The sequence below is a fragment of the Rhodotorula toruloides genome (genome assembly GCF_000320785.1).
Source record: "Rhodotorula toruloides NP11 unplaced genomic scaffold Scaffold37, whole genome shotgun sequence".
Classification (NCBI taxonomy): Eukaryota; Fungi; Basidiomycota; class Microbotryomycetes; order Sporidiobolales; family Sporidiobolaceae; genus Rhodotorula; species Rhodotorula toruloides.
Genome location: NW_015622997.1, coordinates 13699 through 39980, shown reverse-complemented (window position 1 = coordinate 39980; position 26282 = coordinate 13699). Strand labels below are relative to the sequence as shown.

General features: G+C 62.1%; 11 protein-coding genes across 11 annotated transcripts; 4 read left to right on the top strand and 7 right to left on the bottom strand.

Moving 5' to 3' along the window:
- Positions 1-126: 126 nt before the first annotated feature.
- On the top strand, positions 127-3946 carry RHTO_05808 (C6 transcription factor; the record flags this gene model as incomplete). Its single annotated transcript, XM_016419469.1, has 19 exons — positions 127-471; positions 542-556; positions 614-649; positions 707-925; positions 979-1616; positions 1674-1695; positions 1756-1833; positions 1893-2035; positions 2100-2121; positions 2177-2284; positions 2342-2382; positions 2435-2627; positions 2694-2764; positions 2826-2916; positions 2974-3017; positions 3076-3120; positions 3180-3284; positions 3341-3434; positions 3491-3946. 19 exons carry the CDS (start codon positions 127-129, stop codon positions 3944-3946), a joined length of 2766 nt encoding a protein of 921 aa, XP_016269675.1.
- A 249-nt stretch (positions 3947-4195) lies between these two features.
- RHTO_05807 (uncharacterized protein) lies at positions 4196-4711 on the bottom strand (the record flags this gene model as incomplete). The annotated part of the gene is made up of 1 exon (XM_016419468.1): positions 4196-4711. The coding sequence occupies one exon, from the start codon at positions 4709-4711 to the stop codon at positions 4196-4198; it is 516 nt and encodes a 171-aa protein (XP_016269674.1).
- Positions 4712-5315: 604 nt separating this feature from the next.
- Positions 5316-8254, bottom strand: RHTO_05806 (chitin synthase activator; the record flags this gene model as incomplete). Its single annotated transcript, XM_016419467.1, has 9 exons — positions 5316-5363; positions 5424-6062; positions 6123-6310; positions 6369-6401; positions 6454-6526; positions 6583-6734; positions 6795-7347; positions 7407-8152; positions 8248-8254. 9 exons carry the CDS (start codon positions 8252-8254, stop codon positions 5316-5318), a joined length of 2439 nt encoding a protein of 812 aa, XP_016269673.1.
- A 348-nt stretch (positions 8255-8602) lies between these two features.
- On the bottom strand, positions 8603-10422 carry RHTO_05805 (protein lunapark-B; the record flags this gene model as incomplete). Its single annotated transcript, XM_016419466.1, has 6 exons — positions 8603-8985; positions 9056-9461; positions 9526-9647; positions 9704-9762; positions 9820-10064; positions 10171-10422. 6 exons carry the CDS (start codon positions 10420-10422, stop codon positions 8603-8605), a joined length of 1467 nt encoding a protein of 488 aa, XP_016269672.1.
- A 1238-nt stretch (positions 10423-11660) lies between these two features.
- On the top strand, positions 11661-12855 carry RHTO_05804 (uncharacterized protein; the record flags this gene model as incomplete). Its single annotated transcript, XM_016419465.1, has 4 exons — positions 11661-11936; positions 11990-12041; positions 12154-12580; positions 12660-12855. 4 exons carry the CDS (start codon positions 11661-11663, stop codon positions 12853-12855), a joined length of 951 nt encoding a protein of 316 aa, XP_016269671.1.
- Positions 12856-13084: 229 nt separating this feature from the next.
- On the bottom strand, positions 13085-14984 carry RHTO_05803 (FMN binding oxidoreductase; the record flags this gene model as incomplete). Its single annotated transcript, XM_016419464.1, has 7 exons — positions 13085-13746; positions 13803-13893; positions 13948-13962; positions 14023-14166; positions 14225-14661; positions 14723-14828; positions 14892-14984. The coding sequence occupies 7 exons, from the start codon at positions 14982-14984 to the stop codon at positions 13085-13087; spliced, it is 1548 nt and encodes a 515-aa protein (XP_016269670.1).
- Positions 14985-15190: 206 nt separating this feature from the next.
- Positions 15191-17355, bottom strand: RHTO_05802 (homoserine dehydrogenase; the record flags this gene model as incomplete). The annotated part of the gene is made up of 6 exons (XM_016419463.1): positions 15191-15383; positions 15440-15759; positions 15815-16494; positions 16611-16633; positions 16870-17173; positions 17274-17355. The coding sequence occupies 6 exons, from the start codon at positions 17353-17355 to the stop codon at positions 15191-15193; spliced, it is 1602 nt and encodes a 533-aa protein (XP_016269669.1).
- Positions 17356-17859: 504 nt separating this feature from the next.
- On the top strand, positions 17860-20669 carry RHTO_05801 (protein transport protein SEC23; the record flags this gene model as incomplete). Its single annotated transcript, XM_016419462.1, has 9 exons — positions 17860-17982; positions 18056-18448; positions 18507-18989; positions 19048-19287; positions 19350-19927; positions 19987-20254; positions 20314-20431; positions 20503-20566; positions 20630-20669. The coding sequence occupies 9 exons, from the start codon at positions 17860-17862 to the stop codon at positions 20667-20669; spliced, it is 2307 nt and encodes a 768-aa protein (XP_016269668.1).
- Positions 20670-20898: 229 nt separating this feature from the next.
- Positions 20899-22548, bottom strand: RHTO_05800 (geranylgeranyl transferase type-1 subunit beta; the record flags this gene model as incomplete). Its single annotated transcript, XM_016419461.1, has 8 exons — positions 20899-21050; positions 21108-21240; positions 21300-21562; positions 21622-21667; positions 21731-21866; positions 21930-22106; positions 22170-22364; positions 22427-22548. 8 exons carry the CDS (start codon positions 22546-22548, stop codon positions 20899-20901), a joined length of 1224 nt encoding a protein of 407 aa, XP_016269667.1.
- Positions 22549-22837: 289 nt separating this feature from the next.
- On the top strand, positions 22838-23910 carry RHTO_05799 (protein of integral membrane protein, Mpv17/PMP23 family; the record flags this gene model as incomplete). Its single annotated transcript, XM_016419460.1, has 8 exons — positions 22838-22872; positions 22970-23075; positions 23140-23173; positions 23273-23347; positions 23407-23564; positions 23626-23695; positions 23757-23775; positions 23835-23910. 8 exons carry the CDS (start codon positions 22838-22840, stop codon positions 23908-23910), a joined length of 573 nt encoding a protein of 190 aa, XP_016269666.1.
- An 87-nt stretch (positions 23911-23997) lies between these two features.
- Positions 23998-26096, bottom strand: RHTO_05798 (GTP binding protein; the record flags this gene model as incomplete). Its single annotated transcript, XM_016419459.1, has 3 exons — positions 23998-24883; positions 24941-25788; positions 25854-26096. The coding sequence occupies 3 exons, from the start codon at positions 26094-26096 to the stop codon at positions 23998-24000; spliced, it is 1977 nt and encodes a 658-aa protein (XP_016269665.1).
- Positions 26097-26282: the final 186 nt, after the last annotated feature.

Below are 26282 nucleotides of genomic sequence, written 5' to 3'. Positions count from 1 at the left end.
GAGTCCGTTGCTGGGTTGCGCGGTCTCGCGGCGTTCGGCGGCGGAGTCTGGCTGACTCGTCGCTGACACGGCGAAGAGTTGCTGCTGCTGCCCAAGCTGGATAACCTCGAGCTGCTCGCGACCGTCATGAGCGCGCACCCAGGCGCACAGCGGACCCACCCACTCCACGGCGTCGGCCATCCACACCATCCACGACCCCCATCGGGAGGGGGACACCACCACCCTGCCTACCCCGCACCGTACGCCTACCAGAGCACATCGCACTCGCCAGACTCGCCCAACTCGCCCATCCACGTCGACAGCGCGCGCGCGAACCACGCAGGAGCCGTCGCGGGGCCGTCGCAGCCGAAGAGGGCCGCGAGGACGAGCGGCGTGTTTGACGGGACAGACGATGGCAGCCCGGGCGCAGAGGGCGACGGCATACCAGCGAGGAAGCGCTCCAAGCAGTCCCTGTCGTGCGGAGAGTGCAAGGTGCGTTCCACTCGTCGTCCTCGGCACGCTCCCCCGTCGAGATAGCTGACTTCAACTTTCCTGGACGCAGCGCCGGAAGATCAAGGTGCGGAGCGTCATCTGCAATGTGCTGTTATTCGTACTGACGCGCTACGGCCCGCAGTGCGACCGCAAGATCCCTTGCTCGAGCTGCTTGAAGGTGAGTTCACCGCTTCAAGCTCTTCGGATCCCGCGTTGACTTCGTTACTATTCACAGCGCAACCAACCCGACGCATGCAGCTGGGAGGACGCCAAAATCGAGCCGGAAAAGCAGCCGTTCGCGCTCGCGACCGATGTTCACGAACTTCGCGAACGGCTGCAGCTCGTCGAGCGCTTCATCAACAAGCTTCCGGCGCCGCTCAAAGCGTCCTTTGCCGAGCTTGGCGTGTCGATGATGGGGCAAAGGCCGAAAAAGGATTTGAGCGCAGCCGACGCTGTTCGTACCCGCCCTTCTCCCGTTGCGATACTCGCTGACAGTCCTATTCGCAGCCCATCGACTACCCCTCCTTCGAGAGCGCCATCAGCAAGCATCCTACCGGTCACCAGTCTGACGACCTCGGCGTTATCGACAACCTCATCTTTGGCGGCAGCGGCAAGTTCGCCAACAGCGGCACGACCCTGATGCAGCTTCCCGAGCCCGACTTCACTGCCTGGCGAACCTCCATCGTCGCTCCCCGCATCATCTTCGTCAGTCCGGCGACATCGACAAACCTCGGCCTCGACCTGTGTCTGAACCAGGCAGAACTCGACGCCGAACGCCTGCGCACGCTCGACAAGATCTTTCCGATCCTGCCACCGAAGCACGAAGCCTACGATTCGGCACAACGCTACTTCGAGCAGTTCGACTGGTTCTTCCCCGTCATCCACCGCGAGACGTTCTTTGCCGAACTCGAGCGGTTTTGGCAGATGTACGAGGCGGGAAGGCGACACGAAGTCGATCCGGCGTGGCTCGCGCTCTACACCATCGTCCTCGCGCTCTCGTGCGACGAGTCGATGGCCATGACGGTCGTCAGCTCACCCGGCGAGAAGGGAGACTGGAAGTCGCAGGGCGCGTCGTACCATGCGGCGTCGCAGAAGCTGCTCATGCTGGCGGATGCATTCGGTCGTCCACAAGTCCGCGCAATCCAGTGCGTTGCGCTTCCTCCCTTTTCCCGCGCGCTCGCTGACGCAGCTTCTTCCGGCAGGGTGACCATCCTCTTCGCTTGCGTGCGTTCAATCTTACACTATGTATCGCTTCTGATACTGACGCTCGCGTTTCTTACGCAGTGGACGATGGTGTCGGCGTACGGAGGCGAGTTCGGCCGCTTCTCGTCCTGGCTCGCCGCGGCAATTCGAACAGGCCAAGTAAGGGCTGTACCTTCATGCTCAGACGTTACCGCGCTCAATTGTTCACATCCGCGCAGCGACTCGGTCTCCATCAGCTCGGAAGCGACCCCGAAGTCATGCCGCCTGACGACCCCGCCTGGCCGCCTGGCAAGAACTCGTTCAAGCGCGAGTCGGCGTTGCGGTTGTGGGGTCATCTGCGGTTTTTCGACTACCTCGCTGCGTGCGTCGGAACCCTTTTCAGGCATCCAGGGTGAATCGAGCTGACCTTCCTTGGGTGCTGGCAGTTCGGCTCGCTTCAAGGCTTACGTACGAGATAGCTGCTCCTCTCCGGACTTCAACAAGCTGACCCCGCTACCTGTAGGCCATTAACCCGACACATACGAACACAGCTTTCTTGTCCAACTTGAACTGGAGCGACCTGTCGATGGACGACTGGAGGGTCACGCCGGCGCCCAACAATATCCTGACCGTGCGCCTTCCTCGTCTACCACTCCGGGACCACAAGCTGACACCTCATGCACGACAGGACGCCTCGCTTGACCGTCAGAAAGCAGCGATGGCGATGATGTGCGTGCCTCACCCGGCCTTGCAATACCTGCACTAATGCGCTTGCTCACAGCAACCGCAAGACGTTCGACCTGCTCATCGCCGACGAGAACGGCTTCAACTATGGCACGATCCTCGAAATCGACAAGGAGTACCGCGAATTGATGGCGAACCTCCCGGACGTCTTCCAGCACGAGTACGTGTCCCTCGAGACGAAGGACCCGATCATTCGGGCGAAGCGCTACATCGTCTTACAGGGAACGAACGTGAGTCGCCTTCCGCACAGACGATTGACGAGCGCCGAGCTTACCGCTTGTCGCGTTTGACCGCAGAACCGCCTCGTTCGCCTGCACCGCCCGTTCCTCGTCAAGGGCTGGGAGCCGAACTCGAAGTTCGCGTACAGGTGCGGCTCTCTTGGATCAGCTTGAGCCAGCACGAGCCGGTCTGACGCCCTTTCCGCGCAGCACGGACGCTTGCATCCGCGCCGCCAAGATCGTCTTGATCAGCCACCACAACAATATCAATATCAACCGCAACTTGCGCATGATGTACTCGGTTCGTCGTCGACGGTAGCCTCGCTAGGCCGTAAGCTGACATGCGTCTCTCGCACAGCACTCGTTGACCGCTGCGACCGTTCTCGCCGCCGACCTCTACCAGTGCGTGATCCTCTGCTCTAGTTGGAGTGACTAGGCTGAACTCGCCAACTCTGTACAGTGCCATCGACGAAGGCTGCACCGACGCCGAGCTTGAGAGCAAGAAGTGCGTTTCTCGAGTTGACCCTCCTCCCCTCATCTCGCTAATCACCATGTGCTGGACAGGGAGGTGCTCGCGATGAGTCTTGAGATCTTCAGCGAGGACATCGAGAAGAAGGTCGCGTCACACCATCTGCGGAACATCATCTCGTCTGCTCGCAAGGTCCTGAGGTGAGCCGCACTGGCCAACGTCTCGCAGAACCCGTCGCTGACACTTCAGTTCTCAGCGGCTTGCTGTTCGAGCAGGAGAAGCGCCGCGCCCGTCGCCTTGCGAGGATGATGTCGGGCGACAGCAGCTCCGCCGAGCGCTCCTTCGCCGAGGTGCGTTGACTCGTCTCCTGTGCGTTTACCCCGCGCTCACATACGCTCTCTCGCAGATCTTGCAAGCTCTCGCGCGCGAGCTCGACACGGAGCAAGTTGCCACTTCTTCCGCCGCACCAGCCGGCACCGTCCCCGTCCTCCCCTTGTCGACCACCTCGACGCCCGTCAGCCTCCCGTCCGTCAACTCCGGTGACGCCGCTCGTGTCGCGACGCCCAACCTCTTCAACACGCAATTGAAGCCGGACGAGGCGCTCTCACGCAACACCTACGGCGACGCGCTCAGCGGGTCGTTCTCGTCGAACCTGCTGCAGGACATGGGCCTCATCAACCTTGGTGGGCAGACGTGGGACTACTGGTCGCAAGGCGTCGTCTCGACGGGTGCAGGGTCAGCAGCGGCGCCCGCTTTCAGCTTCGACCCTCAGATTTTCGGCGCATCGCTGACGCCTGGCGCATCGGAGTCGACGGAGCAAACGACGCAGGCATTGCTGCAGCAGCTTGTCGGCGGCTGGTGAGGCGGAGACGCACGTAACGACTGCTTGAGTAGACTCGATCCCTTTGTTCCTTCGTTCTGTTGTTCTTTCGTACGTGTTGTCTGGCTCTCCATACCCCACTCGTGCTAAGTCTCGCCACTCCGGTACAGTGTAGCAATTGACACGTAGGTACAGAAAACTTGCTGTGCGAAGCCGTTGGGTCAGACCCAGAGTCAGCAGGTTCTGCCGAACCGATAGAGAGAGGCTCGATGCACCTCAATCACCCGCTCATCAGGCCCGCGGTGGCAAGGGAGGCGGAGGCGGCGGCGTGCGCCTCCTCGCCGTTGTCGCGGCGGCCGAACCTCGCAGGTCCTTCAACTCGACGTCTCCCGACCTGGACACTTTTCCCTTGCCCTTCCTTCTGAGCAACTTGCCGACGCTACTCGCCTCGAGCTTGTCGATGACCTTCTCCGCCACCGCGTCCATCTTCGACTCGCGCGAGAAGCGTTTCGCACGCCTGCGCTCCTCAGGACTCGCGTCCGGCCCGACTGCACCGACTCGATCCGCCTCTGTAGGTGGACGTACGCCCAGTACCCATCGACGGTACGCCTTCTCGCCGACCAGAGCGGCGACAAGAACGAGGAGGAAGAGGAGGGCCGCGAGGAGAACGAAGGCGAGCGATTTCGCGAGGGCGCGTGACGACTCGATGAGAGGTCGCAAGAACGTGGGCAGGAAGAAGTAGGCGGGCAAGAGGAAGACGGAGAGGAAGAGGGTCGCGAGGATTGCGTCGTGAAGAAGCGACGCCATGGCTGCACGAAGCGAGGCTTGTCAGTCTTGTGCGGTCGCGCCCAAGCAGTAGGCAGCTCTAGCGTTCTGCAAAGCGAGGCGGCGTACCTTTTGAAGCCCTCCTTGGTCTGCACGAAGCGGTGCACTTGCCGAGGACCAACGAGGTGGAGCAAGCGGATGGGAGGTGTTTAGCAGTTGTGGGGACGACGTACACAGCTTAATGCGTCGAGATGGGTCGTTGTAGCTGCACTCAGTGTGCGGGAGGGGAGGTAGCGAAGGGGAAGAAGCGAAACCCCCTCCTCACGGACGTAATGCCGACGTGTGCTCGCAAAAACCGACGCAATGCAAGCTGCGAGAGTGTCACAAGTGCGATATGCGAATTGCAGAGTCGGTGCAGAGAGCGGTCGAACGAACGAAGACCGACAAAAAGTCTAGGGGTATACACAGGGGAGAGCGAGGGAGAATGTGGTCGACAGGGTATAGGGAGAGATAAGATCTGCATATCGTCGTCGGTATGGAGCGGAAGATCGAGAGGAGACGAGCCGGCAGGCTTGCAAGGTCGGAAGTCGCCTGTAACCCTCTCACGGCGTCGCGCTTCATCCGTCCCTTCGTGCTGCGCGCCGCTCTAGGCGATGATGCAGTCGTCCTTTTTCGCCTTCTGCGTCGCGATGCCCTGCGGGAAAGCATGCGAAGTGAGCAAAGGACCGTCATCACCGCTCGCAAGGGGGCGCACCATCTCGGCGAAAGTAGCGGGCTTGTGCTTGTCCGGCGCAGCTTGAACCTGGATACCTTGCGGTCGACCTTGCTGCTGCTGCTGCTGTTGCTGAGGCGGCGGCCGCATCGGCTGCTGGTGCTGCTGCTGCGGAGTAGGTCGCTGACTCGGCGGGGCATCCGAAAGCTGGTATCCTTGACGTCCAGATGGCGAAGGCGAAGGGTAACGACCGGGGGTTGGACGCATCGGGTTCATTGGGTTCGGTGTGCCCGGCGGAGGAGGACCCATCCGTGCCGCCTCCTCAACCTGACGCATCGTGTGGTTCCGTCGAAGGCTTTGCGACGGGTACGACGCGCCTGGCTGACCACTCGGAGGTCGCATGCCGTGCTGGTACTGCGCCTGTGCTAGCGGGACGTTGACGGGCGGAGGCACGTGGCCGCCTGGACCGGGACCGAGGTTGGCGCCTGAGAGCGATGCGGCAAGCTTCGAGGAGGCGAGGCGCTCGCGCTGTTCGTCCGAGCGAATCCTGGCGGCGGTGCGCTTGCGAATGAGCTTCGTCTCGACGTTGGCGTCGTGGTCGTTGCGGTTGAGCGTCTCCGGGTTCGAGAGCTGCAACGCCTCGAGGCGCTTCTTGGCATCGTCGTTGCCGTGGCCAGCGGCCTGGAGAAGGGGGCTGGTCAACAAAGGCTGCAGAAGATGCGCGACGGGCTGAGAGCTCACCCGGCTGTACCACCGCTTCGCTTTCTCGATGTCGACTCCACCCGACAACCCGACCTCGGCGAAGTAGCCGAGCGCAAACTCGGCCGCAGGAAGCTGTCGAGCCGCCGCCTTCTCCGCGAACGTCAAGGCGAGCGCCTCGTTCTTCTCGAAGTTGCCTTCGGAGCCGCAGAGGTACCACTTTGACAGAGCTGCACGCAAAGGACGGTTCAGTCGAGCTCGGCGGTGAGCGGCGAGAGCTGAGCGCACCCATGTCGGCCTCGACCTCGCCATTTTGCGAAGCTGCGGTGAGCCAGGTCAGTCAACGCCCTACAGCGCACGGCGCGAGACTCACCGAGCGCGTAGTACTGCACAGACAGTAGCGGGTCGAACAAGCATCCGAGTGTCGCATACTCGTAAGCGTAGCCCTGCGAAAGCGAGTCGTCAGCAAGTGCGGACGGGAGCTGCTCTCGAGGACACGCACCATCTTGTACTGCGCCGGACCGAAGCAAAGGTACGCCGACCGCTCGACTCGCCATTTCGCCTCGTCAATGTCAATCGGGATGAGCGACTTGTTGAGCTGGACGGAGGGCGCGTCAAACTCGCCGCAGAGGAGCATGCCAAGGATGTAAGGGGCTGCGAGCGAAGGAGCATGAGCAGAGACCGGCTAGAGGTCAAGAAGGGAACGGGACGCACGCTGAGGGGTGTCCAGGTCTGCCGAGTCCGCCGCCCGCCTCAATAGCCCGAGCGCCTTGGGCACGTCCGCCGTGACGCCGATCTGGCCCAGCAGGTACGCCATGGCAAGTCTGTACGTGCTGCCGCAGCAGCCCTTCTCGACGCCCTTCTCGTATGCGCCGACAGCCCGCCGAATATCGCCGTAGTCCTCGTACGCTCGGCCGATGCGGAACCAGGCCTTGACGTAGCCGGCATTCGCGGCGGCTTCAAAGTCGCGGAAGGAGGATTTGGCGTCCTTCGAGCGGTAGGAAGGGAACGAGCCGGAGGAGGAGAGCTCGCCGCGAAGATAAAGGGCGAGCGGGACGGGGTTGGGCGATGAGGCAGAGGCGAGGATGTGGTTGAGGGCTTCGTCCGTCCAGCGAACGAGAGTCGGGTCGGTGATCCGCGAAGACTCGCCAGCAGACGACTGATGCCGCTCAATAAACTTGAGGACCTGCTTGGCCCAGGCAACCTTCTTCTGCATGTCGCCTCCGCCTGCGTGCGCCGTTTCCCGCATTGACGCAAGCAGCTTTTGCTGTGTGCGAAACGCCGTGAGTACTCAGCTGCGGCGAGGATGCGAGACCGACGGCTCACGTCCGGCTGCGTGACGGCAAGCTTGTGCGGCGGGCCGTCTTCCGGGTTGGCGTAGTAGTTTGGACGACCTCCTGGACCGCCCGTCACGTATCCTCCAAGCGCAGGCGTCGCGCTCCCCAAGCTCATCGCGTCCATACCGCTCTGCAGCGCAGCAAAGTCGCCCGGCTGCATGCTCGCGACTCGCGGAGGGCGGGAGACGAAGCCGCTCGCGGGCTGGCCGCCACCGAGCATGGGAGAAGGCGTTGCGGAGAGGTAGCCGGGCTGTGGCATCGTAAAAGGGAGAGGAGGAGGAGGCATAGGCGGTTGAGGCTGGTAGTAGGCGTTGCTGGCGGGCGGATAGGCGGAGGGGACGCCGGCGGCGTACGAGGCGGGACGGGCGTGCATCGTGCTCGGCGGAGGAGGGCCGTACCCGCCTGATACTGCACTCCCGCCGACGGAATAGCTCGCTGGCCGTGCGAGGTGGGAGCCTCCTGCTCCTGCTCCGAGGTAACTCGCTCCTCCTCCGTACGGTCCAGGTGCGCCATACATTCCCGCTCCAGGCTGGTGCGGCGGAGGCGGAGGCGGCATGTTGGGTTGCAAAGCGCTGACGGCAGGCGGAGGTGCAGGTGAGGCAGTCGATCCTCGTCCCCACGCGTCTGCAGTTGCTGTGAGGTTCTCGCTCGGGATCTGGGACGGCGGTGGCTGTGGACGCGGTGCGGTCAAGGGCGACGGCTGGTCGTACGGCGCGGAGATGGGTTGAGGGAGCCCTGTTCGAGGTTGGTGACGCCGATTTCAAGTTGAGAGACGAGTCCGCCCGTGTCAGCGCAGTCTGGCGGTTCCGTAAGAGTGCCGGGGTGCTCACCGTTCATGTCCCAGCGGATCTAGCCAGACGGAAAGGCCGCACAGTCAGACGCCCCGTGCGAGAAGACGAAATGGGCGAGCGAGAGCTGATGAAGAGCCAGCGACGCGAGGCGAGCGAGCAGCGACCAGTGGATCCCGTTCAGCGGTGTCTGTGAGCCTCTCCAGCCACTCGAGCACCGTCGTCGTCGCCGTGAGCGAGTGAGGCGCGAGACGAAGCTGCGCGAGGAGTGTCCGCGGACCTCGCTCTTCCTGGAGGGCGGTGCAAACGACTCGTAACATTCTCTCCCTCTGCTGGCGAGCGACGAGGACACCGTGATGACCGTAAGTCCAAGTCGATTTGCCCGAGAAGCCGCGCGCTACTCGTCCGTGTCCATCCTGTCCTCGTCCGACTCCGCCGCCTTGCGCCCTCGCCTCCGACTCGCCTCCCCGCTCTTCAATGCCGTCGTGCTAATCTCCTTCGTCTCACTCTCCGTCCCCGCCGACTCTACCCGTCCTTCCGTTGGCGAGTCGTCCTCCTCGCGCTCCTCGACCGCCCTGCTTCCTCCCTCAGCACTCCCGCTCGACGCCACGCTCAACGGCCTTGCGTCCGCGCCGAACGTCGCACTGAGAGGCGAAGGTGCAAACTCGGAGTGGACGCGGCGATGGCGCGCTTGGTCGTTTGTCGTGAGCGAGGGGTTCGAGGCTGAGGATGGATCGCGCCGAGGTGGGTTGAAGTAGCCGCATCGGGGACAGCGGTACTCTGCGAGTGTAACAAGCGTCAGTACTGTGTGGGCCAGCGCTGTACAGAGCGAGGCACAACTCCGACTTACGAACAAAGTCGAACTCTTCCTTCGGGCAGAGACCGTTGTGCGAATAGCACCGCGCGCAGATCAGCGCATACTTGTTGAACGGATTCGCCTCCTCAGGCGAGACGCCGAGCAGCGCGTCGGCGACCTTGTCCATCAGCGAGCGGGTGTGAGGGGTGGGAGGCGGCATAGGAGGGAACGCCATGTGTGCCTGCGACTGTGCGGCGGCGGAGGCGGCCATTACGGGAGTTGCAGGGGTGCCAGGTTGGTCGGGACGCTGCTGTTGAGGCGTCGCGAAGCCGGGAGGAACGCCTGGACGAGCGGGTGTCGCGGGAGAACCGGGGAAAGGGACTTGTTGAGGTGTCGCCCTTGCGCCAGGTTTCGCGGTCTGTTTCGCAGGAGTAGAAGGCGCTGAGCCTGCTCCGCCGGGCTGCAAGGAGTGAACGTCGATGCTTCAGTGGTGCAACTTGCGAGAAGCGGAACTCTGTGCGCACCCCCTTCTTCAGCGCCTCGTCGTACTTTTCCAGCAAGTCCCGCGTCATGTAGTAGCCCGTCTTCTTCTTGATCTCCTCGACTTTGTCCTGCTTCTGCTTGACGAGCGTCTTCAAGGTCGCCTCTGCGAAAAAAAGCCTGTGGGGGATGGAACGTAGTAGGTACAGCGAACTCGCGCACCCTCTTTCTCCTGCTTGCGGTGAAAGTACCATCGCGATACCCGTCGTGTGCAGATGATGCTGTGAAGGCAAACGCCGTCAGTCTGGCTCCGCTTCGACAGCCTGGCGGGAACTCACGCGACCGGTCCACCGATAACAGGTGCCCCTCTCGCGGCCCTAGTCGGCCAGTCCTCCTCTCCACTCACTCCCACGATCCCAAAGTACCACAGCACAGCATACAGCACCCACAGCCCGAGCCCGTACGTGATGAAGAGTGCATTTGCCCGACGTTCACGCAGGCGGATCTGCTGCAGCCGGGCCTGGCGCGCGGCAATCTGGCCTTGAAGCTTGGAGAGGTAGGAGTCGTAGTCGGGCTCGCGTGGCTGTTCATAGGGCGTACAGAGGCGTGCCGAGGTGAGGAGGGGCGGTGTAAGTGATGTCAGGTCAGCCAGCGGGACGAGCAGGGGACGGGGAGAATTGCGTGCGCACTCGGCTGAGCAGAGCACCCATAGCCACAGCCTGAGCCGGTTGGAAGCCCGTCAAGAGCAAGTGAAACCGAAGGAAGCGATGTGGTCCTCGTCGAAGAGTTGAGCGACCTCTTGACCACGAACCGCTCCCTCGCTGCTCGCCAGAACCCTTGTTGCGGGTCCAGAATTGCCACTGGAGTCCCTCGGGCCAGTCCCCCACTCTCCTCGTTTCTCTGGCCCACTTTGCTCGCTTCGCGCAGATCTTTCCGGTCATTCTGCGGTGGAACGGCTTCGCGGGCTGGTACTGTTGCGGAACGGAGCTGGAACGGGGAAAAAGAGGCCACACGGGCTGAACGCATCGGAAAGGAGCTTGACGGTCATGAAACCAGGACGACAGCTTCCCTTGCAAACGCTTCGCCTCGTTCTGCTGACCTGACAGCCTCGACAGGTTTCTCAAGTCGCCGATGGATATCGTCTCGTAGCGCACCCGAGCGGCAGCCCCTCACGGCCGCCTCCGCTGTCATCGCCGGCCTTTCTTCGCCTTTTCCTTCCCTCCCGTCCCTTCGCTCCTCCCACCTCCAACGGCGCCTTCCAGCAGCGCTTCGTCTGCATAAGACGAAGACTATACTCAGCTTGCTACCACTTTCCGCCCGGTGAAACCCTGCGCCCGCTCTCGACCGTAGCCGCCCGAACAAACGACGACTTCGACACGCACCTATCGTTCGCCTGGCCCGCACAAAGTACCACCGCGTCGCGAGCTTCAACACCGCCATTCTGGTCGACGAGAACGGGCCGTCAGCCATCGGCGAATCGGAGGAACTCGTCTCGCAAGCTCCTCGACTTACGCCGCTCCTGCCCAGACGAAGACTCGCGCACCGCCAGCCTCGTCGCCAGTCCGTCCCTTTCCTCGGCTGCTCGGCTGCGGCCGCCCAGCGTATTCCTGCCACGCCCAAGCCGCCAGCAGGAGGACCAGGCTGATCCGCACAAGCCAGGTGTTCGTCCGCCGCTCGTCCGCTCCGATCGCCTCGAGTGCTCGCTGCAGGTCTCTTCGGGATGTCGTCGGCGTTGTTGCCATGCGTGCGCAAGTAGTGATGCAGACATCAACGTGGCTCGACGCGAGGTCAAACTGATCTCGTTCGCAACTCGTCCGTTCTTGGTTCCTCTTCGCCTTCTTTTCCGCCTTCCTCGCTGACTTTGCGTTTTCGCAGGCTGAACTGTTGCTATTGCCACCGTCTGCTGCCTCTCCCGCCCCTCGACGCACGCCCACGCTGCCTCCGCCCGCTCACGGCCCTGCGGCCAGCTCGAGTTTCCCCGCTCACCCGATGCCATCTCTTCTGACGCGTTGCACAGTTCGCGCGAGTGGGACGGCTCTCGATAGAGCAGCCGGGACGAGCGCGGCGATCTCGTTCGCTCGGACGGCGGAACGGGGGTTCGCCCTCTTCCCCTCCCTCTCGCGCTTCCTTTTCGCTTTCTGCTGCCGCCCGAGCTGCTCCTGTCGACTGCACGCCGATCATGTCGCCCGACGCCAGCTTCGAGACACCCTCGACCGGCTCTGCCGCCTCTTCCTCTACCTCGTCGTCCAGCCGGCCCAGCAACATCATTCTCTGGGTTCATCCTCGTTCGACTTCGACGGCCTTCGAGTGCATGCTGCTCGCCCGTCCGGACGAGTTCGAAGTCCTGCACGAGCCGATGGGAGAGACGTGGTACTACTCGAAGGAGCGGGTTAGCAAGCGGTTTGACGACAAGATTTGCGATGAGAGTGGGCATGGCGAGCTTTCGTATGCGAAGGTGCGTTGTTCGTTCCGAATGACCCGGGCGTGGTTGATCCCGGTCACCCGCAGGCTTGGGCCGAAGTCGCGAAACCTCACCCGACCATGCGGAAGTTCTCCAAAGGTTAGCTTCGCGCTCTCCTGCACTCTTATGCGACGATGCGTCGAACGAGGACGCTGCACAGCAGGTGGCAGTGTCGAAGCTTCTCGCTGACCTTCGCACCTCACGCCCGCAGACATGGCGCAATATCTGATCGACACCTCTTCTCCCAACGGGACCGTCGCCGCATCATTCAATGGCGCCGAGACGACGCCGAACAATCCTACCCTCATCCCGACATCCGAACTCCTCCAGCCTCACATCTCGCACACCTTCTTGATCCGCCATCCGAACAAGGCCGTTCCCTCCTACGCACGCCTCTGCTACCCCGGCGCACCGACTGGCTTCGACTACTTTGACCCGTCCGAAATGGGCTACAAGGAGCTGCGGATGCTGTTCGACTTCATCCGCGAGGAAACGGGCAAGACGCCTCTTCTCGTTGAGAGCGAGGAGCTGTTGAAGGCGCCGTCCAAGGTTGTCAAGGCGTGGTGCGACCACGTCGGCATCGAGTTCAAGCAGGAGATGCTCGAGTGGGACGATGCGCCGGAGACGCGGACCCACTTGTGCGTTCTGCGCCCTTCTTTCGCCATTATCCCGGCCTCTCGTGGCGCCTTACTGACATGTCCACGATGCACCTCGCAGCGAGAAGTGGAAGGGCTTCCACGACGATGCGGCGAAGAGCAAGGGCATCGGCCAGACAACTCCGGACGCCAAGGCGAGCGACACGCCTGCCGCGCCAAAGAAGGAGACGACGCTCTCGCCCGAGCTGCAAAAGGCCGCCGACGACTGCATGGAGGACTACGAGTACCTGCGGTCTTTCGCCAAGAAGGAGTACTGAGCGGGCGACGTTGAGGAGCGTTGACTTCCGGCGCCTCGCCCTTACACATCTGTACACATGCATACCTGCCGCCGCAAAAACATCATCCGTCATACCCTGTAACGTATCTCATTGGGCGTCCGCCGCAATCCAGCTATTTGACCTCGTCTCTCGTAGTGCTCGTCTCACCGAGAGACTTGTGAGCGTGCGCTCTCAGTGCACTCGCTCTCCATCTACCACGACCGCTCGTCTACGCTGCCCACTTCCATCCCCTACCGAGCACCGCAAACACGAGAGCGCCCGCCAACCCCAGCATCCACGCCGGTACCAGCGGCGCAACCCATACTCGCCATCCGAGCACCCAGAAGTTGCTTAGCGGCAGATCCTCTCCCTCGACACCCGTCCGAACAACCTTTGTAGGCGTCCCGTCCCCCTTCCTCGGTCCGTTCAGCCGCTCGACCCGTCTCTTCTCCTTCATTCGCGCCAGCGCAATCTGCCGCAGCAACATGGTGTGATAGAAGACGTCCAAGCCTGGACCGGCAACTGCGAGCCAGCCGAAGAGGAACCGGATCCACCGGACGCCAGCGAGCGAGTCGTACGACGGTGGTCGCGCCATGTCGCCTGGGACCGTCTTTCGCAGGAGCTTGTGTGGTAGGAAGGGATCTGCGGCCGCGGGACGACCGAGACCGACGAGGTCTGCTGCAGGCGGTGACTTGGTCGAGGAGGAGAGGGCGCGAGCGATGCCGGCTCGAGAGCGGAGACCGCCGGTAAGGAGGACGAGAGGAGCTGGCGAAGGAAGAGAGGAGGGTGGCAGGGTCGAAAGAAGCCATCGGGCGCGGTGGGCGAAAGCGTCGAAGAAGGCTTCTCGGAGGAGGGTCGAGGGTCGAAGGGAGACGTCGGGATTCATGAATTCTGCGGCGACGAGCGTCAGTGGTCTGTGAGCGTTAACAGAGACCCGTGCTGCACACCTGGGTTCTCATAGGTACCGCCGCTGATCTCGATAAAGTCTATCCCGCCATGTTCTGCGATCCACTTGATGTTGTCTAGCGCGTCTTGTTCCTGCGGCACAAAGCGTTAGTAGCGGTTGAAGCGAGAATTGACGAGGTTTCGTACTGTCAAGCCGCCTTTCTGCTCGTTGGAGAATTGTCAGCACGCGCATCTCGGAGAACAAGGTGGTCTGAGACGCACGATAAAGTCTGAACAATTCAGCTTGACACCGACACAGAAGCCGCGCTTCTGTGGTAGCTCCGCTCGTATCGCATCAACGATGCGGAAGAGGAGGGTGAGCCGCTTACGAGCCGTTCCTCCATACGCATCTGTCCGCAAGTTGGCCTTCGAAGGTCGACGATCAGCTGGGCCGAGCCATTCGAACTGGAGGACTGGTGCGCACCTTCGGACTCATAACCTGCGCGAGCAGGTACCCGTGACTCGCATGCAGCTCGACACCGTCCCAGCCCGTCTCCTTCGCCAGTCGCGCTCCCGCAACAAACTGCTCGACCACCTCATCAAAGTCCGTCGCCGTCATCTCCTCCGGCGTACCCCAGACTAGCCGTCCAACAGCGTAGCCGAGGATGTTTGGCCCGACAGCCATCGGTACGGCGGAAGGAGCGAGAGAGGGTTGCGAAGCTGGTCGGCCGCAGAACAACCGCATCGATTGCCGACCCGGATGATTCAGCTGCATGATCGCGAGGGGTCGAGGAGCGTCGGAGAGTGGTCGCATCGACTGTGCCCAGCGGGAGAAAGCGGCAGAGGTCGAAGGGGACGGCGAGGAGGGAACGTAGATGTCGAGCGGTGTTCCGAGGTGCTTCGGCGAGACCTGGACGTTGCCTGTGAGCTTGCGAGTATTAGTCCTGTCGTCCGCAATCCCTCTGCGAGAGTGGCAGCGCACCTGAGATGAGCATGCCGTAACCTCCTTCAGCCCAGATCTCGTACAGTGCCTCGTCCAGCTCGCTAGGCAGTCCGTCGCCGTTCGAGAGCATCTCCTCCATTGCTGCCTGGCATGGTAGCGCGTTGTCAATCCCGCCAACGGTGTGAACACTCGCGAAGTGGGGGCTGACCTTGACAAGGCGGTTCGAGAGAGTCAGGCCGCACGGCAGCTGTGCCGGCTGGGCGATGGCCGCTATGTGTTCCAAATCTAGCTTGGACGGCATTCTAGCGAGCAGAGAGCGAACAGCGAGGAGAAGTGAACGGTCGTAGCGAAACCCTGGCACGGCTACGAAAGACGACGGCCAGCAACCGTGGCAGCGTTTGCTGCGCGTCTTCTGTCTAGCAAGCAAGCTCGTGCACGCTCTGGAGTCGAAGGAAGGACAGGCAGGGAGGGTGGGTCAACCCGTCTATGCACGACAGAATCCCTTTTCTACAGGTGAACGCGGACGCCCTGCCTCTCCGCAACCTTGATCGCGTCCGCAACGACACCCATGGCAGTGACGTCTGCGCCGGCGCCGGCGCCCTGGACGATGAGAGGGCGCTGCGAGTAGCGCTTCGTGTGGAAAGCGACGATGTTGTCCGAGCCCGAGAGCGCGGACGCGAAGGGGTGGGCGGCGGGATACCTGCGAAAGGCGAAACGATCAGCACAGGAGAGCGAAGAGAGAGGAAGGGGGCACACTTCTCGAGACCGCACTTGACGACACCCGATGCACGGTCAATCACTCCAACGTAGCGAAGCACCTTGCCCTCCGCCTCAGCCTCCGAGCGAAGCTTGTCAAATTCGGCATCGTGCTCAGGAAGCTTCTGGACGAACTCCTCGCCCGAAGCGATGTTGGCGAGCGCAGAGGGAATGAGAGTCTCGGTCGAGAGGGAGGCGTAGCCTTCGGGGAGGTCGGGGAGGGCGGCGAGGGAAGAGGGATTGATCGAGAGGAGGCGAGAAAGGATGGTGAGCTTGCGAGCGACGTCAGAACCCGAGAGGTCGTCGGCAGGGTGCGGCTCCTGTGACAGAAAGGGAGGTCAGTCGCGCGTTTCCCGCTGCGAGGTTCCGACGCACGGTGTAGCCGTTCTCCTTCGCAATCTTGACAATCTCGCTGAACTTGGGACCCGCCGATCCACCCGACGCCGGCTTGGAGAACTCGTTGAAGATGTATGACATGGTGCCGGAGAAGACGCCCTCAATCTTGGTGACCTCGTCACCAGTCTTGAGGAGGTCTCGCAGGGTCGAGATGATAGGCAAGCCGGCGCCGACGGTCGCCTCGAGGTAGACAAGGCCTGCGTTCGGTGCGGACTGCGCCTCGACAATCTGCTTGAAGAGGTCGGCGGACGAGGAGAAGCCCTTCTTGTTGGGGGTGACGACGGACAAGCCGGACGCAATGGTGGTAGGGTACAGCTCGGTGACGGAGAGGTCGGAGGTGCAGTCGATCAGGATGGTGTGCTGCTTCGAGTGACGAGCGTCGGCAGCGAGCTTCTTGACGAGCTCTGTCGGGTTGGCGGCGACATAGCTCGCGGCCGGGTGGGCCGAGGACGAAGGCAAAGGTCCAGACGAAGGCGGGAGGAGGGACAAGAGGGTCTGGCCGTCGAGAGAGGGAGCGGCGGGGTTAAGGTGGAGCGTATGGCGCGAGTTGGTGAGCGAGATGATCTTGAACAACGGCGAGAGGGCGGGCGAAGTGAGCTGGTGCACGACCTGCTTGCCGACGAGGCCCACGCCGACGATGGCAACAGCGCAGGATGTCACTGCGGACGAAGAGACGACGAGACGGGTTGCGGTGGTGATGAGGCGAGGCAGGGGGTTGGGAGGGTCAGCGGGCGAAAGGGGCGGCTTCAAGGTGCTCAATGAACCATGTACGCACTTTCTTGGGGTGTCTGAGCGGATCTGAGAGGAGGAGGAGAGTGGGAGAGGTGGAAGAAGCGGGACGGGTCGATTTGCGAGGGGAGGACGAGACGACTGGCTCTTCGGCGAGACGACAGCTTGAGAACGGTCGAGGAGCGATCTCACAGCTCACTGGGAGAACAACACGCAGGAAGGCGGCAGGTAGAGGGGAACGAAATGCGCTAGAGTTACAGAACAAGGATGCACGCCTTCCCGCCCAACAATCCAGAGCCGTCTACTCGCTCTTGATGCCCTTGAAGTGCTCGCCCAACTGCAGGTAGTAGTGCCCATCGAAGCCGTTCGGGCCGAACAGTCCTTGTCGCTTGCTCGCGAACGTCGGCTTGGAATTCGCCATGGGCCACCCGCTGTCGTTCTTGAAGTCGAACCTGACGTTCGCCGCTACGTAAGGCTTGAGGTCCGTCTCGTTGAGGCCTTCGGGTACGACGAACCGCCTCATTCGCTCGGGCATCATGATGTACGGCGCCTTGCCGACAGCGTGTCGTCCTGTTCGCTTCGATCCGAGACCAGGGTGCGAACCGGTACCTGTGAGTAAACGAGAAATGTCAGCAGGAGATCTCAGCGGAGCCCGTCACCCTCAACAGCCTGACTAGACTGCCGAGGGATGTAGCGGTCACGAACTCACCCTTGTAGTAGTTCTTGTTGCCCTGCTTGCTCGTCAAGGGAGCCCTGGACGCCTTGCTCAGCAGCTGGAGAGTCGCGCGCATGGCCGGAGAGGGGTGTGAAGGGTGTCGAGGACGGGAAGTCGAGGAGGAGAAGGGGAAGGTGTCGTCTCAAGCGGAGGCGGCGAGAGCGTGTCTGTAGCGCAGAAAGTCCTCTGTCAGTCTTTCTGCGGCAACGCAGGCCTTGCCAGCCCGCTGCAGCGCTGTGTACAGCAACGCACCTTTTGAAGCGATGGAGAGGTGCGACCACAAGGCCTATTGAAACGGGATTGGGACTGTTGACCTCGCTGGAGGCTGTTCTAGCTGTCTGTGATGTCGTACACGCAGCAAGTGCGGTGGCAGGAGTGGTCGAGGTGCGAGGTGAGCCTGTCGTCGGCGAGCTCCCCTGCTCTCGCTCGCCCACCACTTGCACAGCGCTCTGCTCGGGGCGGACACGCTCGTATACCCGCTAGATCGATTCGCAGCGTCCGATAACCCGGTCCAGCCCGCTCGAAGCACCCGCGTCGCTGCTCTCCTCGCTCGACACGTCCCCCTCCCCCCGCTTGCCTCATGTCGGGTCCGCGTGCGTTCGACTTTGAGGAGGTCGAGGACCGCGACGGCGTCAGGCTCTCGTGGAACGTCTGGGCCGGAAGCAGGATCGAGGCGACCAGGACCGTCGTGCCCATCGGAGCGGTGCGTTCACTCTCGCTCTCTCCGCTGGGTCCTGTTGTCGTGGACTGACTGGGTTGCAATCGCACGCGCACAGCTGTACACTCCGCTGAAGGACCGTCCCGACCTGCCGCCCGTCTTGTACGAACCCGTCACCTGCAAGGCTCCCTGCCGAGCCATCCTCAACCCGTACTGCCAGATCGACGTCCGCGGTAAGCTGTGGATCTGCCCCTTCTGTCTTCAGCGCAACGCCTTCCCTCCCCACTACAAGGACATCTCGAACAACAACCTCCCCGCCGAACTCCTGCCCCAGTACACGACTATCGAATACACCCTCTCGCGCCCCGCCCAAATCCCGCCCATCTTCCTCCTTGTCGTCGACACCTGCCTCGAGGAGGATGACTTGAAGTCGCTCAAGGAGGCGCTCGTTGTCGCCATCAACGACATGCCGCCTCACGCGCTCGTCGGCCTCATCACCTACGGAACAATGGTTTGTCTACTTTCCTCACAATCTGCAAGTCCAGGCTGACGTTCTTCGCCATTCGCAGGCCCAAGTGCACGAGCTCGGCTATACCGAGTGCCCGAAGTCGTTCGTCTTCCGCGGCACGAAGGAGTACACGACCAAGTCGATCATGGAGATGCTCGGCCTCGCGCCTCCAACCCGCCAAGGCGGACCCGGCGGCCCTCCTCCCAACGCCCCTCCTCCTGCTCTCTCCGGCGCAGCCCGTTTCCTCCTCCCCGTCTCGCAAGTCGAGTACAGCCTCACGACCATCCTCGAGACGCTGCAAAAGGACGCATGGCCCGTTCCGTCCGACAAGCGTGCGCAGCGTTGCACCGGCGTCGCGATGAGCGTTGCAGTCGGCTTGCTCGAGACGACGTTCCCCAACACGGGCGCGAGGATCATGTTGTTCACCGGTGGACCGGCGACGGAGGGACCTGGAATGGTCGTTGGCGTCGAGCTGAGGGAGCCCATTCGCTCGCACCACGATATCGAGCGGGACAACGTCAAGTATTTCAAGCGGGCGACGAAGGTGCATTCCGAGGTCTTCCTCTCCACTCATCGCAGGCTAACCCGCCCACTCGGCCCAGTTTTACGAGGCGCTCGCACGACGCGCAGCACAGAACGGCCACGCCATCGACATCTTCATCGGCTGCCTCGACCAGGTCGGACTGCTCGAGATGAAGACGCTGTCGAACTTTACGAACGGCTTCATGGTCCTTGCGGATTCGTTCAGCATGCAGCTCTTCAAGGCGTCGCTGCGTCGAGTGTTTGCGAAGGACGACCAGGGGCACTTGCAGATGGGTTTCAATGCAACGTTCGATGTGCAGGTGCGTGCGCTGCTCTTCAGCTCGCTGCGCTCTTGCTCATCAGGACTCGCTCCTCCCCGCAGACCACGAAGGAGCTGAAAGTGTCGGGCTTGATCGGCCACGCCATCTCGGCGAACAAAAAGTCGGCTTGGGTCGGCGAGACGGAGATCGGTATCGGCCAGACGTCGGCGTGGAAGATCTGCTCGCTCACGCCGCGGACAGCCAACGCCGTCTACTTCGAAGTCGTCACCCCCGCCGGCCAACCTCTCGCACCCGGCGCCCGCGGCACGATCCAGTTCGTCACGCACTACCAGCACTCGTCCGGACAGTACCGTCTTCGCGTCACAACCATCGCGCGGAACTTTGCAGAGCCGGGCAACCCGGCCATCTCGGACAACTTTGACCAGGAGGCGGCAGCGGTGCTCATGGCCCGCATCGCGACGTACAAGGCCGAGATCGATGACAGCCCCGACGTCCTGCGCTGGCTCGACCGCATGCTCATCCGCCTCTGCCAGAAGTTCGCCGAGTACCGCAAGGACGACCCGTCGTCGTTCCGCCTCAACGAGAACTTTGTCATCTACCCGCAGTTCATGTTCCACCTGCGGCGAAGTCAGTTCTTGCAGGTCTTCAACAACTCGCCCGACGAGACGGCGTACTACCGGTGCGTTCGCGCCGTGTCCCTAAGCTACATTACCGGCGCTGACTCGCTCCTGCTCGCAGACACATCCTCAACTCGGAGGACGTCAACAACTCGCTCATCATGATCCAGCCGACGCTGATGAGCTACGCGCTCGAAGCCCAACCTGAAGCTGTCCTCCTCGACTCTATCTCGATTCAGCCCGACCGCATTCTCCTCCTCGACACCTTCTTCCACATCCTCATCTTCCACGGCGACACGATTGCGCAGTGGCGCAAGGCGGGTTACCAGGACCAGGACGGCTACGAGAACTTGCGAGACTTGCTCAAGCTGCCGCACGAGGACGCGCAGGTGCCTTACTTCCCATCGCTTTCCGAGCGATGCCAAGCTGACTCGCCCGCTTTCTGCAGGACCTCCTCGCCGACCGCTTCCCTCTGCCTCGATACGTCCAGACCGACCAGGGCGGCTCGCAAGCTCGTTTCCTGCTCTCCAAGCTCAACCCTTCGACGACGCACGCATCCGGCGGCCGTGAGTCGCGCTTGTCACCGGTTCTCGTGAGTAAGCCTGCTGACCCGCTTCGGGTTTTCCTCTCAATGCAGAGTACGGCCAGCCTCCTGTCGGCGCAGCCATCTTTACCGACGACGTCTCGCTGCAGGTCTTCATGTGAGTCGCCAGGTCTCGCTTCGATTTAACGGGCAATGGAGCTGATCATTGTCCGTCTCGCAGGGAGCACCTCAAGAAGCTTGCGGTCACCGGTTCGAGCTAGACGGCGAATCGATTCGAGGGATGCCTGGGTTGGCTTCGTAGACGGGATGAGGGAGAAGGGGGGAAAGACGGGTGGTTGTGTCGCCCGCGATACCTGCTCTTGCTTGTACAATGCACAGCTTCACGATTCGCAACATCTTTGAGGACCGCCTTGCCCGCGATTGCTTCACGGGAGAGCGAGCCAGTCGCCGCACAAAGCATTTCGAGTGAATTCTTGAACAAGTCTGCCTTCATCGCTCCTTCTTCCACAATCTACTCCGCATCCGTTCCGCGACCTCGACAGGGACATTCCATCCTGCATCGAGCCGCCGCAAGCTCAGGACCTTTCCGTCTGCATCGCCGAGCGCGAGCGCAGCGAGCGAGAGGTACGTGTGGTAGACGTCTGTCCGGACTTTGAGCGTGAGTCTCCGCGGCGTAGGATGATGAGAGAATTACGGACCTGGGCGCGCGCCAGGTTCTCGTGCGATTCCGCCAAAGACCTTGTGCTGGCAGTCGAGAAGCCATGTTCGGTCAAGTGCTGGGTCGAGGACGTCCTCAATGGAGAGGTCCGGCGCGATGGCTGGAAGGAGGAGCTGTGGGGAACAGTGGTCAGCTATCGCCGCAGCGTTGAGAGACAAGAGAAGGGGCGAACTGAGATTGCGCCCATATTCCAGAAGCTGTAGCATGCATCCGTCGGCTTGTTCACCCTGCCCTGGAAGCCCGCTGCATCGTTCGGATCTCGTACAGGTCCTCGACGCTCCTGTTCTTCGTCCTCGTCCGAAGAATCTGACGGTTCAGGCGGTGGAGGGCGGATCTGTCGGTCGATCAGCCAGCGCAACAAGGAATGCGGTTCTGCCAGATCGGCGAGGCGGGAAGCGAGCTTGAATGAGGCGATGGCGCAGTACGTCGGACCGGCTGCGAGCAGATGCATTTCGTCAATGTAGGTCGGGCGAAGCGAGCGGGAGTGAACGAACCGTTCGCTTCCAGCCCGGGCCGCTGAGCGAAGCCTCCCTCGTACCGCTGCACACGATGTGCGTCAGTTCACCAACATTGTGAGCAAGGAGAGAGAGGGGGCGGGCTTACTCGGCAGCAGTTCAGGAAGTAGAGCCCTAGGTTGACATCGATTGTGCTCCAGTCGTCTAGCATTGACGCGACGGCGAATGCAGAATACGTTGATCGAGGGTCTCCCGCTTCTGAGCAGCCGGGGAACTGCAGAAACCTGCAGAAGAGCGGGATCAGCGACAATGCTTGCAGAGGGAGAATGGAGGAAGGGGTCACGCACGAGCCGTCCGAGGTCTGGCACGCGCCAATGAAGCGCAACAGACCTTGCCGGTCTAGTCGCTCGAAAGTGTCGTCGAGGAGGCCGAGGATCAGGAGAGCCGTGTAGGTTTGGATGAGGTTTGGCGGGTCGAGCGAGCTAACGGCGGACGTTGACGGTTCTGCTTCTGCGATGGGATGCCTGGTGCAGGATCAGGGGTCATCAGTCAGACCAATGCTCGATGGTCGAGACTGGGAACCGCACCTTGCTGCCGCGAGCGAGTCTGAACCTCGGAAACCTCCCTCAGCCGTCTGCTGCTCGTACACCCAGTCGATGAATCCCTCCCGCTGAGTCGGTTTGAGCAGAACTTGGAGAGCGGAAAGCGAAGGGTCGGCCGTAGAGACTGTAGAGGCAGGGATCAGAGCGAGGGAAGCGAGGCAGAAGTAGGCCAGCGTCATCCTGGCAGGTGCAGTCGAGTCGTCAGTGCCGCTGACTTTCAATCTGACAGTTTTCCGACCCACCTGCTCGCATCCTCGGCCTGGTACGGCGTCGGAAGGTACTTGGCGTGCCGGAGAGCGAAGAGGGCATGCTGCTTGGCGAGGAAAGCGGTGGGCGGGGCGGCGGGAAACTCAGCGTCGCTCATCATCCCTATGGAGCAGCCCGAGCCAGTCAACAAGCCAGTGGAAGCGCTTGGCGAGTGAGGTGCAGGCCAACTCAAGCCGGCACCGCCTCCCCGCAAGGTCTCCCTCGCTCCTCTCGCTGCCCACAACGGCTTACAAGGCTGAGACTGCTCTCACCGCGCTCTGAGCTCGAGATAGCTCACTCGGGTCCGCCAGCGTCGACCGCCCAGCCCGCCGACCCGATTTCTCTCCCTTCCCCGTTTCTCATCAGCTCGCCCCACTTCAAACTCGTATCGCGGCACACACAGCACAATGGCGAACCTCCTGCGGGCCTACAACTCGGCTCTGTACGTCTCACGTCCATGCGCATCCACCAGGCGCCTTATCTGCCTCGAAGCGCACCCTCCTGGCATCCGCTGACCTCGCGTTGACCCCTCACTACAGCATGCGGCGACCGTATGCAACGGGTATGGCCTCCGCTGCCTTCCTATTTGGCGCTGGAGACGTTCTTGCACAGCAGGGCATCGAGAAGAGGGGTGCGGACCATGACGTCGGTATCGGCCCGCTTTCCCTGGCGGAGAAACGATTGTACTGACTGCTTTCGATGTTCGCAGTACATGCGGACGTTGCGGCTGGCAGGATACGGCGGTGCGTGATCGCTGCATTGACCCAGACCTTCGCAGGAGCTGACAGTCGACTTCTCCTTCCTGCTCACCCCCTTCCCGTCCGCCTCCCTTGTCACTACAGGCTTGATCTTCGCTCCTCTGATCACGCGAGTGTACGGAGGAATCGAGCGAATCCGGTTCCAGTCGAAGGTTGCCAGTTCGTCAAATTTCCCCGCCTCCCTGCTCACCTCGTCCTTACTCTCGCTCTACCTACAGCAACCGTGGCTCGCGTCGGCGTCGACCAGTTCGTGCTCACGCCGTGTGTCTTGACGCTGTTCTTCACTTGCCAATCCCTGCTCGAGGGCAAGGGTTTCTCCGAGGCGCGCAACCGCATCGAAAACAAGTGGTGGCCGACGATCCAGAAGAACTGGGGGGTGCGTCAAGGCGTCCTTTTGTCTACCGAGCGACAGATTTTGACAGACGCTGCTCCTGCAGACTTGGATTCCTGTCCAGCTCATCAACTTCTCTGTTGTCCCGCTGCATCTGCGACTCTTGGTCGTCAACGGTGGGTCCTTGGCTCTCTTCTCGCTTGTCTGCGCGTCCTGACGAGTCGTTCTCGTTGGCAGTTGTTTCGCTCTTCTGGAAGTGCGCACCCGCTCGATTCGCCTCCGACGACTAAACCGCTGACTCTCGTCCTCTCGCAGCGCCTACCTCTCGTATGCGAACGCTCAGGGTGCACCGAAGGACCACGTCAAGGAGATCATGGGCGAGGTCGCATAGATGTAGAGGCTATAGATATAGAGGCCATGCGATGCGTTACAACAATGCGATGGATGCGAGAAGTGTGCGAGGGATGCTACAGGTCGTCTAGTCGTCCTCCTCGTACTTTTCCTCTCCTGCTTCAGCCTCCTCAGCCGCCTTGGCCTGCTCCGCCGCCCGAGCCCGCTCCTTCTTGACCGTCTCGGCGAGCTTGTTCACCAGCGCCGGGACGTTCTGCCTCTTCTTCGCGCTGATGGGGACGACCCAGATCGGGTCCTCGGGACTCCTGATGCCCGCCTCCATCTCCTCCTTCTCCACCCCGCGCACATACTCCATCAACTCGACAAGCTTCCTCCGCCCGTCCTCGGCCGACTTGCGCCTGGCCTCTTCGAGCGCAGCAGGATCAACATCCGCCTCTCCCGCATCCATCTCAACCTGCTCCTCTGCCTCAGCAGGCCCAAACAAGTCCGCCTTGTTGGCGACGACACCTCGGATCCGGCCTTCCAGCTCGCCCTCCCTCATCTCCTTCATCCGGGCATACTCTCGCAGCTCCTTGCGGAGACTACGAATAGCGCCGCAAGGGTCGGGGGAGGAAAGGTCGACGACGTAGACGAGTGCCGAGCAGCGCTCGATGTGTCGCAGGAAGGCGTGTCCGAGCCCGACGTTGAGAGACGAGTCTTTGACCAAGCCAGGGTTATCGGTCATCGTGAACCGCAGGACTTCCGAGCGCTCAGAATCCCCTCGTCGAGGGAAATCGGCGGGCAGGTGTTTCCGCCGCTCGGCGCGCGAGGCGTGCTGCTTCTCGGCGGAGAAGTACAGAGGAGTCGAAGGGGTGTCGCTGATCTCGGCTTCGTCTGAGGAGTGAGGGGCCGCGCGAGGGCCGGAGAAGGTGCCGTCGGACCAGATGATGCAGGTGCCGTGATGAGGATTGAGGGTGGTGAAGGCGTACGAGGCTACGCGAGGGGCCGACGAGGTGAGGGAACGGAGAAGGGTGCTGCGGGCGGTCAGGGCATCAGCATGGTCTTGCAGCTCAGCATCGACGGCGGCGCACCTCTTGCCGGCGTTGGGCAACCCAACGAGACCAACCTCGCCGATTGACTTGACCTCCAACTCGAAGATCACCCGGTCTCCTTCGCCTCCTCGAGTCGCATACTTCGGCGAGCGGTCTTCGTGGGTTAAGAAGGAGGGGTTGCCGAGACCTGGCTGGCCTCCCGGCACGAGCAGGATGGGGTCGTCAATCGGCGTGGGCTTGACGAGGTCGAGGTAAAGAGGCGCATCATCTTCCTCCTCGTCCCATGCGCGATTGCGACGGAAGCGGCCCTTGACGCGACTCGCCGGCATGTCAATTTCGCGCGAGAGCATCTTCGAGAGGAGCTGGTGCTCTGTGCGGAGGAAGCCCGGATGGCCGTCGAGTTCGGCGCCGGGGTACATAACGAAAAGCGCCTTGCGGAGCTTAACGAGTGCGTCGAGTTTGTGCTGAGCAATAGGCTCCTCGTCGAGCTCCTCCCACGCCTCGACATCGTCCGGGTCTCCAAACTTCTCCGCCTGGTCCCGCCGCTTCTTCCACTTCTGCCAGCGGATCTCGCGCGCCTGCGCCTCTTCCATCCTTATCCTGTTCGCCTCGTAAGCCCACTCGAGCTCCTTCCGCTCTTCCTTCTCTTGTTCGAGCACCTCCTCGTCCGTCGACTTCTGGCGGATCTCGCGTACGACAGTCCCGACCGGTACGCGGATGATGGCGTCCTCGCCTCGCGCACCTCCTAGCCAGGATCCTCGCCCTGCTCCTCCTGGGCCAGCTCTGACCGTCCGTCCGAGATGCGAGAGGTTCGAGACGCTTGGGCTGGCGACGAGGTAGACGGACCCGCCAACACCGCCGTTCCCGCCTGCCGGGGGTCCGCGGCGCTGCGCACGGTCACAACAAGAGCTCAGCAAGCGCCCAGACTGCACGTTGAGACCGCCGTACGCACCACGAACTTTTCGCGATGAAACGCGACCCCGCCAGACCCTCCCTTTCCCGACGCCACCGTCACCCTGAGCGTGTCGACAAAGTTGGAGCCCTGTGCGCGGCGCTTCCAGTCTGCCTTGGCCTTTGCCTTGCGCTCGGCGGGGTCTGGTGTCGGTGCGAGTGCCGGATCGAGCGATGGGAGGGTCGAGTACGGTCGCAGCCAGCACGCCGGGCGGTGCCACGGCCGCAGCGAGGTCCTGAGCATTTGGTGATGTAGCAAAGCCAGTCTTCGAAGCGATTGAGCCTGTTCAAGCGGTGTGAGGGTAGCAAACGAGGTCGAGGAGTAGCGGGGTCGCGGTTCGCTCGTACAAGCGCGCGAGCTGCTCTGCGGGATGGCGCGGGACTTTGCGAGGATCGTACGCTGCTCCTGCTGGTGTTCACGAGTCCTGCG